This window comes from Sturnira hondurensis, unplaced genomic scaffold, assembly GCF_014824575.4.
Source record: "Sturnira hondurensis isolate 20B ecotype Veracruz unplaced genomic scaffold, ASM1482457v3 Scaffold0005329, whole genome shotgun sequence".
In the NCBI taxonomy this organism is placed as follows: domain Eukaryota; kingdom Metazoa; phylum Chordata; class Mammalia; order Chiroptera; family Phyllostomidae; genus Sturnira; species Sturnira hondurensis.
The window spans coordinates 2,454,157-2,468,996 of NW_028077960.1; the positions used below are offsets into that span (position 1 = coordinate 2,454,157).

General features: G+C 46.2%; 1 protein-coding gene across 4 annotated transcripts in view; it reads right to left on the minus strand.

Moving 5' to 3' along the window:
- ARID3B (AT-rich interaction domain 3B) overlaps positions 1–14,840 on the minus strand; it is a 50,742-nt gene that overhangs the window by 18,128 nt on the left and 17,774 nt on the right. For all 4 annotated transcript variants that reach the window (XM_037047042.1, XM_037047041.1, XM_037047039.1 and 1 more), the window contains exons 3-4: positions 3,571–3,642; positions 3,293–3,365 (exon numbers count right to left, since the gene is read on the minus strand). In XM_037047042.1, the coding sequence (XP_036902937.1) occupies positions 3,293–3,365; positions 3,571–3,642 (145 nt within the window). The remainder of the gene's footprint in view (positions 1–3,292; positions 3,366–3,570; positions 3,643–14,840) is intronic.

A 14,840-nucleotide genomic window follows, 5' to 3' on the forward strand; every position in this document is an offset into this window, starting at 1 on the left:
CTCCCTTCTCCAGCCCAGCTTCACACTGTTTGCCACACCAAGTGTCCTGGAGTCTCACCTTTGGTGACGCTCCCAGCACTTTAACTTCAGTACCTGCACTGTGTCCACAGATAGGAATGCTAACTTCTTGGCCAAATGTGTTCTTCAGTCTGGTGACAAATGACTCACCCAGGACTCAGAGAAGGGTTCCTCCAGCTGTCTTGGCCATGCATGCCCTTGCATTTCTGCCCCCCATCTGTGTGGCTCCCTTCACTCCAATGACCCCAGTACACTGGGGCTCAGCTCTTCTCCAAGGCCTGCCTTATACTCCACCCAGGGGGCCCAGCACCCTTGCCTTTGGCATTCAGCCACAGAAGGGGCTTTTGCAGTACGGCCTGGGACACACCTCACTGCCCTCAGATACCGCTACTCGAACGGAAATAAGATGGTTTCCACGAAGAGTTTCTCTGCTGAGGAAATTTTAGATCTTCACCCTCTTTTCCACCTGTGTATGGCAGTGGCTCTCAGTAGGGGCAACTATGTCCTCCAGGGAAATTTATAGTGTCTGGAGATATTATTTGTTATCACAACTGGAGAAGCGTATACCCACAACAAAGAATTAGCCAGCCCCTCAACTCATATGCTAACACTGAGAAACCATTAAGTATTAGAGTAATGAACAAGTAGCAAAACCAACTCAGCCAGTTCCCTTTATTGGTGATGCCAGCAAATACTGAAACACATCCAGGAAGAAGGATTCCTCAGGACCCGAACGGACACAATCAAAGGGAATCACTTACTCCTGCTTTGGGTTCACCCAGAAACACTCCAGATGGCAGTCTGGCAGCCCTCACACTGCAGAGTACCAGGAGACTTGGTACTCGTCGCTTCCTACTGCACCTCCAGTTACAGCCTGAGCTGATATCAACCTGTCTGGCCCTGAGTTAGCCGTGGGGACACAAAGAAGTGACAAAGTGGCTATCCTCAAGGAGCTCCTAATGCAGCAGGGACAAACTGTACTAAAGAAACAATTACGGATCCTCACTCTTGGCCAGGATGATGTAACATCCACTTTCCTTTAAAAATCCTTTTGGGAAAGGAGGAAAACAACCCAATGGAAAATAAAGCAGCGGCAGCCCCAGCGCTGATTAAATCTACATTGCTACAGCAGCCCCCCTGAGATAAGAGTGGCTCCTGGTCTGCACCAGCTGGGCTGGTGGAGCTGCTGAATAATTAAACGGTAATTGGAGGGGAGACTGAAGTACTGAGTGGATTTCTCCTTCTCGGTGCAACCAAGGCATATTTCACTGCTGCTAGTCACGTTATCCTTTGGGATTACAGTCTTGTTTTTCACCGACACAGGCAGCTCTAGACTACAGCTCCAGAAGTAAACTAATGGGGGCTGCTTCGACTGCTCCGATATGCTTGAAGACGGGGTGGGATGCCAAAGCTCAAAAGCCACATGACTGCCTTTGGTGAGCAAAGAAATGACAAAGTAAGTAACAGGCATGTACTAGGAGCTACTAAGAAGGCAGTCTGGCTTTGGAAGGTAAAGGAAGAGGAAAGATGGGGGGAGACAGGGGATGAGAGGGGAGGGAGAGGAGCTCACACAGAGTCTTTAGCAGCTGGGGCTGCCTTCAGAGCCCGGCCCCGGTTAAAGGGAGCCTCACACCGCCAAATCTCAGGGAAGGGGCTGATACCACAGCCAAGGGGTGTCAGGGGTTGGCTAAAAAGTTCTTGTGGTTTTTCCCATAAAATAAAAAATACATTCTTCAATTTCACCACCATATTAATCTGGATTATTTTGAGTATGTAGGTCATCTGCTGCGTGGTACAGCAGTGACTGTTCTCTATCGCTGTCAACTTCAACTGGCCTACCCAACGGTGGGGCGATGTCCAGTGAGAAATCCCCAGCACGAAGCTTCGCAAACCACGTGTGACATGTCTGATCAGGCACACACCTTCTCTATACACTGTACAATTCTTTTCTTTCTTTTTTTTTGCATTTCAGTTGTTTTTACCTTTCTTTTTTAGAGAGATGGGGAAGGGAGGGAGGGAGAAAAAGAGGGAGTGAAACATCAATGTATGGTTGCCTTTAGCACACCCCATAGTGGGGACATGGCCTGCAACCCAGGCATGCGCCCTGACTAGGAATCAAACCGGTGATGCTTTGGTTCACAAGCCTGCACTCAATCAACTGAGCTACCCCAGCCAGGGCTACCTTTCTTGAAATAAAGCTTAATATGCCAAAAATGTTGTGTATTTTCTTCCATCTTCAATATTAAAATGGCTACACAAAAATTCATCAATTTTGGCAATTTTTAAAAAAATGCAGGTTGATATGTCAATTGTCACAATATAACCTAATAAAATTGTTTCAAATAAAGTTAAAGACAACTAAGCACTACTAGAGCCATCATACAGAAAGAAACCAAAAGAATTTTTGGCCAATCCAATATATTATCCTGGGGAAGAGGATGGTGGGAACAAAGCTCTCCCAAGGCTTTGTCCTGAGGGTGACAAAGGTGGAGCCTGACAGATTGTGGGGGACCTTCTCCTGGGGAGCCTGGGGCTCTGGCCATGCTTCCTGAGGGCCGGCCGTCCCGGGAACCCACTGCTACGAGAGGCGATAAAGCCAGAAGGTTGAGTCACTGGGCTCAACACTGTTGCAACCCGGTCCCATCTCACAAAGTGAGATGGTTGGGGGCGAGTGAGGGGGCTGAAAGGGGGAACAAGAGAGAAGTAGGCAGGTGCATTATAAAGCAAATGTCCATATATCTACAGTTAAACTGCAGAAATGTCCCCACCGAGCCAGTGAGTGCAAAAACCACAGAGCCAATGGATATGAAAAAAAGATCTAGCCTGTCCTTATCACGGGTCATTTCCGAACCTCCCAACAAACACTAAAGGGTGCCCTCTCAGTGGCCTTTCTCAGTCTCTCTAAGACTAGATACGGCAACAGGAAGCCCCACATTCCAGTCTGAGTGATATCCAGCAAAGCTATAAGGCTAAGAAAAAAAATGTACTTAAATTCGAAATGACTCCAGAGGCCAGTCAATCAGAAGAAGAATGGAAAAAAAAAAAAGCAAGACCAAATCTGAATAACCAGTCCATTCATTTTCTGCTAAGGCCCTCTCTGCCCTCCTCAATCTGGTTCAATCATTTGGCTAAATTCATAACCGCTCAGCAGGAATGCCTCTCGCCTTCCTGGGCTAAGACTCTGGCACTCTGTGGGAGAAGTTAAGCCCAAGTGTGAAGTGCACACAGTAGGCACTCAATAAATAGTCATAGAATTGAAATAACGCACACTCACCCCTCTTCTGCATAAAGATGAAGAGGTCATCCAGGAACTCTTTCCTTTCCGGATCACCATCCAGTTCATACAGCTGTAATCCCAATGCCCCCAGGGGGAAAAAACACAATGAAAAAATCCAATTTATGCAGGAAGTCTTATACCAGAGATACACAACCATCTGAATGACTGACTACAAATGTGCCTCAAAGGCCACTCCTGTCCCATTCCTTGGGGATCAGACACAACGACCCCCTGCAGAACTGCCCCTTTGTTATCACAAAGGAAACATTACAGACCTTGGCAAAGTCTCGAGAGATCTCTCTTCCTCGGCCTCCATCTGCATCATCACTCCACGCCAAGCCACCATTCTGAAGGGGAACAAAGCAGAGAGTTCAGAAGGGAGTAAGAGAGCGTCAGAGAACAAGGCAACCAGGGGGAAAATGAAGAGCATTAGCAATGATGCTATTCTGGGTTATACTATGAGAGACTGCTCAGGTCATTATCTTTGCCACCCTCATAGGGGGAGCTTGTTTTTTCTTCTTCTGTTTTGTTCTTTTCTTTCAATTTTGGTTCCAAAACGAGAGGGAGTCAGGTGGAAGAATCATCTCCGTTTGTTGGAGGGCGGGTGTTACCTATGCCTGAGAGTCCTGTCGAAGGAGGACACCAAGGCCCGATTCTCTGAGAGCCTGCTCGCCTTTCACACACCATCAGGAAGCCACCACTCTGACAAGTGCCACTTGTCAGCAAGTTCTGTACGGCATATGTTTGTGTATTTTACAGTATGTTTGTATATTATATGGTATGTTGTGAAGATGGCTGGCCTGCCTTTTCATACGACACTTAGAGTGTTGTGAGAAACACTTAAGGATCAAAGGTAGAAGGGGTTAAAGGATCAAAGGAAGAGGACACAGATCCTGAAGTTGCCCCCCCCCCCCCCGCATGGCCACACCACCAGCAGCCCCAAGCTGAGCACACAGAACCCCCTAGTGATGTAAGGATCCTTAGCGCCTGAGATTATCCCCAAGGTACAGAGACTGTGCTACCATGCTGAAGTTCATTTTCGTCAGAGAAACAGTGATTTGATTAAGTTAAACCAACACCATTCAACTGAACGGAGGAAATGGTAAATGTAAGTAAGTATGCCTCTGTTTATGTTCTTGGAGCCTGCTTCCCAGGGCAGTCTGACTCGGTTGGGTAGCTCTTATTCCTCCAATCAGGCATCATTTTCCACGGGGCTCCTCTTCACTTCCGGCTGGGCTAAGTACGCTAGAAGCAATCCCTGTACACACTGAGTTTAGAATTTAATGTACTATTTCTGAATTATCTGCATTGTAAGCTCCCTGACAGCGAAGGTGTGTTATTCATCCCTGTGCCCCCAGCACACGGCGCACTGCCTGGCAGGTATTAGGCCCCAGTGAATGCTCGATAAGCTACAATCATTGTTAAAAGGAATTAACCGGCTATTTGAGCCAACTGAGCACCTCTTCAAAATACATACAAACACATGTACCATTCAGGAGAGTGAAAACCACCCTCTGCTAGTGGGGTGTATAAAACTGATATGAGCCCTGGCTGGTGTAGCTCAGTGGATTGAGCGCGGGCCTGCAAACCAGAGGATCTCTGTTCAATTCCCCGTCAGGGCACATGCCTGGGTTGCAGGCCAGTTCCCCGCAGGGGACGCATGAGGGGCAACCGTACATTGATGTTTCTCTCCCTCTCTCCTTCCCTTCCCCTCTAAAGATAAATAAATAAAATATTAGAAAAAAACTGACATGAAAAGCCTACTGTTCGCCCCTGACCCAGTGGATGGGACTGGACGCAGTGAGCCTGTCACCTCATCTCTTCTCCAGGACCATAGGCTCACACACTCACACACATGCACACACACAGGCACCTGCCACCCAGCTGGCTGGGGTGTGTAAGAGGTTAAGGGAGGGCATTTTGGAATGGGGAGCAAAAGTTTCTTGGGAAGACATTCCTCGGACTACATAAGGATCCTGCTGTGAGACCAGGCCAATGAAATGGAAGCCTGGTCCAATTCTACGATTTCCCTCCTCTGCCTTAATAAAGTTTGCCTGAAAGCAGGAGGTCGTATCAGTTATATTTGGAGGCCACCCTTTGCTTCCCATATTCCAGGTGGACTTAAAGGAAAGGTGTGACCCCACCTTCTGGCGGCAGCCGTCTAGCACACTGGGAGGGTAAGCACAACCAGAGGTGGCACCTGTCAGCTGAAACGGAACAGGCCACATCAGACTGTTTCCCTGCTGACCGAGTAAAAGATGCGTGTGAGGAAGTGCTCAGTAAATGCTCTGTCTACATGCTCATCGTCTCCCCAGGCAGACACTGTAGAAACCTGCCTACAGCACCTTCAGGGGAGCCGATAACCCAGTAAGTGAAGCACTTTTAACGAATAATAAAAAAGCCCAAACTCACCCCCAGGTTGTAATTACAGTCAACAGAAATCTGGTGTCACCTGGTGGCAACTAGGGACAATGAATATCAAGATGAATTATGCCTGTCAGGTCAGCAAAACTAGACAGTCACAGGCCCCTATCAAAAGATGCAGTAGGCTTCCCTAATGCCCAGTGATTTAGTTCGAACCAGTAATTCCTGCTGGAAAGTCAATTATCCCGGGAGCTCCTACGAGCTGAAAGACATTTATTTAATGGGGGATCACTGCTGCTCCTGTTATGTCAGCTGGTTACTGTGGCCGCTGAATTTCCAACTCCGTAGCCGATGATCTGAAGCTGGTTCCTCACAGGATTCTCAATCAACAGGACAGATGAAAACACCGGTTTTTGATAATTATAGTACCTTCCAGCACTCAGGTGGCGAGCACAGAATCCACAACCTAGAACCTCACACAGGGTTTCCCACAGGAGAGGGGTGTAAACGCTGGCAGGCCAGTACAGCCACTGAGCGCCTGTGTGTGACCATAAACACCAACTGTGACAGCTCTCAGCTCCAGGAACACACAAGGGTGGTGCCTTGTAGGATAAGGGCAGGGGGTCAGCATAACCCCTTCACTTGATCTAGCTGAAAAATCTTCTTAGTGGTGCGATTTCAGTCTGAAATGCCCCTACCTCAATGACCAGAGAAGACAAGGACACCTGCCAAAATGGGAGAGAAACAGGACACTAAATTCCTTGAGCAACCCCACTGTTTGACCCATTCCACAGACAGGAAGGTCAGTTACTATTTAAAGAAACACAGGGAAAACAGTGGCAGAGGAGAGAGGTGTTCCCTGTCGATCAGTTCCAAAGCAGGGACAGTCCATTACTTAATTTAAAATATTCAGCTGGGGCTCATGGGGGACTGTCCATGCTCTTCGCATTACTCTCTGCACTGGGGCAGTTCAACTTCAACCCTGCTTCACAGGATACGCTGGCTGAGGTAAGAGTAATTCCCGGGCCCTGCCCACCCTTCCCAGCCCAGCTGGAACCCTGTTTCCTCCATAAAGCCTCCACCTCTGCCCACCGGGCAGAGTTAACACCTTTCTCCTCTGGGCTGTGGCGCTTGGGTTCTCCTTACTTGTGCCCCTGCCTCTGTCACCATTCTGTAAACATCCTGTCAGGGGAGTCCCGGCCCCCAGCATAGAGAAAGCACTGACACATCTGCTGAAAGACAGGGATGGGCTCTCCCATGGGGGGCTCCGCCCCCACAGTTCTGCTCTCCCTCCGCCTTTCATTGGGAGGATTACAGATTTCAGTCGTTTTCTCCTTGGTTCTTAACTCTGACCGGCTGCTGCAAAAGAAAGCTTCCCTTATCCTACCCAAGTGGGTGGGCAGCAGGTCTCCTGGCCTATCCACAGAGCACGGGTGTAACTGCTGGAAACTTATCAGCCAAGAAATGATTTTTTTCTTGGATGCTAAGTATGCAGGGAACATACAGTGAAGGAAAGCAGGGAGCAGAAGAGGCAAGTAGGAGAAAACAGCCCCAAAAGCCAGCTCAACAGTTTAGGGATCAAGAGGGGGCCCCAAGAAAAGCCTTCCACCGCATGCAAGTCTAACGGCAAGAGGAACAGCCTCTGGCAGCCTATGGACAGCGGGAGTGTTCCCTAGCCCAGAATGTGCGTGGGAGGCGACAGCAGCCACAGTGGTCGCTTATTGTCACTTACAACCTTCTAGGCCTCTCCTACTTGAGAGATCTCTTACCAGCTTTGATCTCCCTAGGAGCTCAATGGAAAATGAGAGTTTGTCCCCAAATACCTGACTAAGTCAAGCTTTGCCTACTATATCCACATTCAGCTCATTTCCCCCAGGAAGCCACAGTGCATTTTGCCTTTAAGTCCCTCAAAAGTGGTAGTGAAAGAAGGTTGGGGAAAGGAGGAGGAGAAAAAGGAGCAAAAGGGAACAGGAAAACATGTTTACGCATCTTCTATGTAGCAAGGACTGGGCCAGAAGCTTAACAAAGTATTTTCTTACTTAATTCTACAACGTAGAGGTGGGTGGATATCTATCAACCAATCAATCAATCAATCAAAATTTGTTGAGAAAGTCACAGAGGTAGAAAAAGTACGTTGTAGAAGAAATTGACTCAGGAAACAAGTTACAACAAAAGAAGGGCCCTTGGAGCTTGGGGGGAGAGAGGGGGAAAGGGGGACAGAGAGAGAGAGAACCGGTTAACCTGTAAGGGGACCAGAAGAATATGGCACCTAGCACGGTGACAAGCACAGAAAAGGCCTTCAAAAATAATGAATCAAGAGTTTAAGCTGACTGTTGCCAAAGTTAAAATAGTGCTTCCGCAACACCTCAACCCTGGAAGATGAAAACACAGACAAGAGTGGATCCACCATTTTGGAAGTCTAAAAGGCTGTCTTGTGGGAGAGGAAGCAGGTGGTTACTTTTGTTTTTTCTCTAAGCCCCAGAAGGCAGAACTAGAGTTAATGGGCAGAAGTTATGAGAAAGATTTCAAGTCAAATAAGAACTCTTCTAACAACCAGAACGGCCCAGGAATGGAGTGGGCCTTCTTTGGGGGTGGGCAGCTTCCTGTCCCTAGATGACCGCCACCTGGGATGTCACGGTGCGGAGTCCAGCATGAACTAGGGCTGGACAACAGGGCCTCTAGGGGCTTTTTCTGCCCTGAGATGTGAAGATCCTGTCACAAATTCATTCAACACTGTTTTCCTGAGAAACCATCCTAGACAGAGCATTGCTGCTGAGGAGGGGGAAAAAGCCATTCTCACATAGCTGGAAAAACAAGCAGGACACACAGAGCATTTAACAGAGCAAGGCATCCAGTACCAAAACACAAAGTGCCCAGGAGGTGGGATCAGAGGTGGGGACAACGCTGGCCTGGAAGAAAGGGTGGAAGGGGGTGGGATTTACAGTTTAAATGAGCCTGGAGTGGATGGTAAACAAGGTATGTTTTGGCAGGGAGGCTGCGGGTCTGAATAGTTAAGGGGAAAACAGGCTGTGAGATGCCTCAAATACCAGGAGGAAATTTAAACTCTGAACTGTGGACAGTTGGGAGGCAGTGGGTACTTTCTGAACAGCAAAACAAATGCTTAAATCAGCACTTCAGGTGATTTTAATGGCCCACTTTTGTAGGAAAAAATATAATATAGATGTACAAATGTATGCAGACAGCTAATGGATTGAGATCATGGGGAAATTTCACTTTTCATTACATTCATTTGTGCACAAACATTTGACCCTCTAAGGTACACTAGATACCGTGAAAGGGTCTGAGAGAAAAAGAACACAGACAAGAGCCTCTGACCTTGTGAAGCTGACAGTTTAATGGAGAGAGACCATTAAAATACAATTGTTTATTTTTTTCTAGAGTTACTTTTGAATCATCTGTCCAGACCCATCACTTGCTCTCCCCCTTCTTACAATTAAAATTTGGATTGCCCTGAAATGATAGAATAATTTTTGCAAACTGACATCTTCACAATATTCAGTCTTTCAAACAACAGAGCAGTATGGCTCTTGATTTAAAAAAAATATTTTAGTGCCCCTCAGTAATAATTTACAATGTCAACATATTAGTTTTGTAAACAGTAGTGAAGGGCTGGCTGTCAGCAGTCCACACTGAGAATCTGGGTGGGCAGTGGGGGTGGGGGCAGAACCAGGGAGAAATGACTCTTAAGATGCAGCCAAGTCAGAGAATCAGATGCATCTGGACTAAGGGCATGAAAGAGAGGGATGAAGTTAAATCCCATCATAAGAAAAGTATGTTCTAATGGAAATGGAGAGGCACGGAGCAAGGAGGGGATCACGCAGGAAGGAGACCTTTGGGCACTAATGAAAGTAGACCACTGCCCCTGGATGCGTGGGGGGGGGGGGGAAACACGTGACAAGAGCAATCCCACAGCCTTGGAGGAAGCCAGGTTCTGCCACATGGCAACAGCAGGAGCCCAAGGCTTACCGCCAACCTTCCATGAGGAGAAATTTAACCAGGGTCTCCTGTCCCAAGCAGGCAGTCTTGGGCCTTTCTTTTTACTGGGATTTAGGGGGGGAAGCGCCCACCAGACCACGCCTCTAAGATCTTAGGAGCCAGCACTGCATTCCTTAGAGCTGTACCTCCCCAGAGACGGCAGCCCCAGCCTTTAAAAGCAATTAAGTATCTAGGCTATTTTAGGATTATTCCTTGGCCACCTGGAATATCTTATTAAAGCACAGTTCGGATGTCCAAAGCAATTTCAGTTCCCATTCCTCACTCCTCCTCAGGGCAAGAGTTAACCCCTTCCTCAGGTTTAACGTACAGAGGCTAAGCAACCAGCTCTCCACTTGGGCTCCCCTATTCTGAAACCCTGAGGAAAATGTCCTGTTATGCACACACAGACAACTTTTATAGTGTTCTCTGAAAACACAGACCAGTGACGTTTCTCATTTCTTTCTATGCTCTATAATGTAATAAATTCAGAACCCCAGGGTCAGGGATCTTGGCAAATTCCTAGGACCTGAACCTTAAGATTTTGTTTAGCAAAATCACTAGACTTCATAGGGGCGGATCCCAGGCTAATGGATACCCATGAGTTACTTTGAAAGACCAAATGTAACTAAAGTATTTGGGCTAAATATTGTGCTGTTGTTGTTATTTAAATAAGCAACACACACTACCTTCCCTTTGACTAGACCCATGGCTCTACCACACCCTGGACTGCTCCCACTGCCGCTGGGTTGGTGATGTGGTCATGCTAAAGTCTAATGCCCAGATCCTGCTAGGAAGAAGGAAAAACAACTTTGCTCTAAAGGGATAATAGACAAGATTATAAGAGAATCCTAAATGGAGAGGGGACTCCCAGGAAGTAAAACAGATACTGTTCTAAGCAACACCAAAACTTCCTGATAAGATCAGGATTACTGCTCTTAGATAAATGGCTCGAGCCTTGGAGGCACCAGAGTTATCACTATCAGATGTACACCTTCCGCTGTCAGGTAACTTTAGCATGAACCTGAAAGTGCCTCCCCACCTCTTATTAGCAAGGAAGATCAACTCCAACTCAGTGGCTTAGAAAAAGAGCTAGGGGGCCTTTTCTGATTAAGCAATAGAAAGGAGGCTAGGTTAGGGAGGGCGCGTTGCTACCTTCCCATCTAGGCACACAGTCAGCCACTCCACACAATAATCAAGAACACTGCCCAGAGGAGGGGTGTTCCTATAAAAGGAGGAACAAAAACTGAAGTGCAATGTTGGTGATGAGGACAACTCTGCCAAAGAGTGAATGAACCAGCCCAGTCAAGTCAAAGTGTGAGAGTGAGAGCCACAGAGGAAAGTCCCAGCTCCCTTTCTGCGCAGAATCTGAGTTGGCAGCACTGCTCATTCCACCCCATGAGCTACCAACCACTTGAACTTCACAATGGTTGCTGACATACATTCACACCACAGGGCTCAGTAAGTCAGAGCTAGAGAGCCTATGGAGACACACTGCATCTCACGAGGGGAAACTGAGACCTGAGGAGGTTAGGAAACTTGCCCAAAGTCAACGCTTCAGAAAAGTTGCGTAAGACTTCTCCTTTTTCTCAAATTGTATCTTTGTTTGTTTTTTATTTATTTACTTACATTATTATTATTTTTTAGACAGAGGGGAAGGGAGGGAGAGACAGAGAGAAACATCAATGTGTGGCTGCCTCTCACGGGTGAGGTGGTGGGTGTTGGACCAGGAGGTCCCACATTCATGTGCAGATAAATTGGGAGGGACAACTGTGGAGTGAGACAGACCATGCAACCCAGGGCTCCGGAGCAGGGAAATGAAGCCTCAAAATCTCTGGCTGTAAAATCTTGTGGGGGTTGCAGTGGTAAAAGAAAACTCCCAGTCTCCTAGGAGAGTCTGTTGGATGGGAACAAAAGGTCCTAGGACGTATACAAGTCCCCCTCCCCCCACCTGGGAATCAGCACCATAAAGGGCCAATTTGCTTGTGAGAAGTGAGGGAAGTGACTAAAAGTGGGGTGAAATCAGAGCAAGTGGCATGGTTCCCTCTCTGACCCCTCCCCCACATACAGTACCACAATGCAGCAAAGTACGTTGCCCCACCCAGGCCAATACTTAAGGCTCCATTCCTTACAATGTAACAGGTGCCCCGAGACAAAGAAATATGGCCCAAATGAAAGAAAAGATCAAAACTCCAGAAAAAGAACTAAGTGACACAGAGACAGCTAATCAGATGCAGAGTTCAAAACACTGGTAATCGTGATGCTCACAGAAATGAGCTGAGTACGAACACAAAATAAAGTAAGAAATAAAGGCTATATAAAGTGAAATAAAGACAAATGTACAGGGAACCAACAGTGAGGGGAAGGAAACCAACACTTAAGTCTAACAGTTCGGAGCACAAGAAAGAAGTAAACATTCAATCAGAACAGAATGAAGAAACAAGATTCAAAAAAATGAGGAGGGGCTTAGGAACCCCAGGGACAACTTTAAACATTCCAACATCCGAATCATAGGGGTGCTAGAAGGAGAAAAGGGAGAGCAAGAAATTGAAAACTTATTTGAACAAATAGTAAAGGAGAACTTCCCCCAATCTGGCAAAAGAAATAGACTTCCAGGAAATCCAGGAAGCCCCGAGAGTCCCAAAGAAGTTGGCCCAAGGAGAAACACACCAAGGCACATCATAATTACATTAGCCAAGATTAAAGATCAGGAGAGACTCTTAAAAGCAGCAAGAGAAAAGGAGACAGTTACCTACAAAGGAGTTCCCACTAGACTAATTTCTCAAAAGAAACCTTGGAGGAAAGAAGGGGCTGGAAAGAAATATTCTTCAATGTCATGAAAGGCGAGGACCTACATCCAAGACTGCTCTATCCAGCAAAGCTATCATTTAGAATGGAAGGGCAGATAAAGTGCTTCCCAGATAAGGTCAAATTAAAGGAGTTCATCATCACCAAGCCCTTATTATATGAAATATTAAAGGGACTTATCTAAGAGAAAGATCACAAATACGAATAGTAAAACAACAACTAACAAACTACCAACAATTAAACCTAAAAATAAAAACAAAAACGAAAGAAGCAAACAACTAGAACAGGATCAGAATCACAGAAATGGAGATCACATGGAGGGTTACCTACTGATAACCCTCAGGGGACAGAATGGGGGAAAAGGTACAGGGAGTAAGAAGCCTAACTAGGCCTGGCTGGTGTAGCTCAGTAGCTTGAGCCTAAGCTTGTGAACTAAAGGGTTGCTGGTTCAATCCCCAGTTGGGGCACATGCCTGGGTTGCAGGCCAGGGACCAGGCACACAAGAGGTAACCACACACTGATATTTCTCTCCCTGTCCTTCCCCTTCCCTTCTCTCTAAAAATAAAATTTTTAAAAACATCAAAGTTGGTGAATTTAAGAAAAGCTAAATAGTAGGTACAAAATAGACTGAGGAAGAAAACAGAGGGAGTTTAAGAATAGTATAGAAAATGGAGGAGCTAATAGTAATGGAAATGGTACAACCCATGGACATGAACTAAGTGGGGGGGGGATGCTGGTGGGGGGGGTGCAGGGTGGAGGGGATTAAAGGGGAGAGAAAAATGGGACAACTGTAATAGCATAATCAATAAAACATTACTAACCCACACACAGTCAACAGATCTTTGGTACAGTGTCAGGAGTACACAATGAAGAAAGGATGATCTGTTCAACAAACGGTATTGGTAAAACTGGATATCCATGAGCAAAAGAATGACCCGGTCCTTACCTTACACCATACATAAAAATCAACTCCAAATGGATTTAAGACTTAAACATAAGACCTGGAACTGTACAGCTTCTTAAAGAAAACAGAGGGTGAAAACTCTGTGACGTTAGTCTTGGCAGTGATTTCTTGGGTATGACACTAAAACCAAAGGCAACAGATGCAGACCAATGGGGCAAACCGGAAGGGTTCTGCACAGCAAAGGATAGAGCCAAAAGGCAGCCTACAGACGGGAGAAAATATCTGCAAATCGTGTATCTGACAAGGAGTTAGTTCCAAAAGATATAAGGAACTCCTATAGTTTAACAGCAAACGCCCCCCCCACAGAACAGCTTCATTTAAAAATGGGCAAAAGACATGATAGACATTTCTTAAAAGAAAACATATAGCCCTGGCTGGCATAGCTCAGTGGATTGAGCACGGGCCTGTGAACCACACGATTGTGGTTCAATTCCCAGTCCAGGGCACATGCCTGGGTTGCAGGCCAGTTCCCAGCAGGGGGCGCACGAGAGGCAACCATACAGTGATATTTCTCTCCATCTCTCCTTCCCTTCCCCTCTAAAGATAAAAAAATAAAATTAAATAAAAAATAATAATTTTAAAATAATGTAATTTAAACAAACAAAAACAGAAAACGGGTGTTGGAAAGGTTGTGGAAAAACTGGAATCCTTGTGCCCTTTTGGTGGGAATGTAAAATGGTGCAGTTGACATGAAGAACAGTATGGAGGGTTCTGAAAAAGCCGAAAACAGCACTACCACATGACCCAGCAACCCCACTTCCAGATATCTATCCAAAAGAATTAAAATTAGGGTCTTGAAGAGACAGCTGCACTCCTACACTCACTGTAGCATTGCTCACAATTACCAAGGTATGGAATCAATCTAAGTGTACACTGATGAATGAATGGTGTATATACAAAATATAGATTATTCAGTCATTAAAAAGAAGAACATCCTATAACATGTGATAACACTGATAAACCTGGAGGACCTTATGCTAAATAATGTAAATATTTCCACAAAGAGTTAAATAAGTGTAAATAAATTGAACTAAGTCAGTTGTAGATAAATACATGATTCCACTTACATGAGGTACCTAGAGTAGCCAAACTCACTGAAGCAGAAAGGTGGATGCCAGAGACCAGGGGGAGGAGTTACTGTTCAATGGGTATAAGTTTCAGTCACGCAAGATCAAAGTTTGCCCTGGCTGATGTGACTCAGTGGATTGGGTGCTGGCCTGTGAACCAAAAGGCTGCCAGTTTGATTCCCAGTCAGGGCACATGCCTGGGTTGTGGGCCAGGTCCCAGTTGGGGCACTTGTGAGGCAACCAGTCGATATATCTCTTGCACATCTATGTTTCTCTCCCTATCTTTCTCCCCCGCTTCCCCTCTCTATTGAATAAATAAATAAATAAATAAATAAATAAAGTTCTAGAG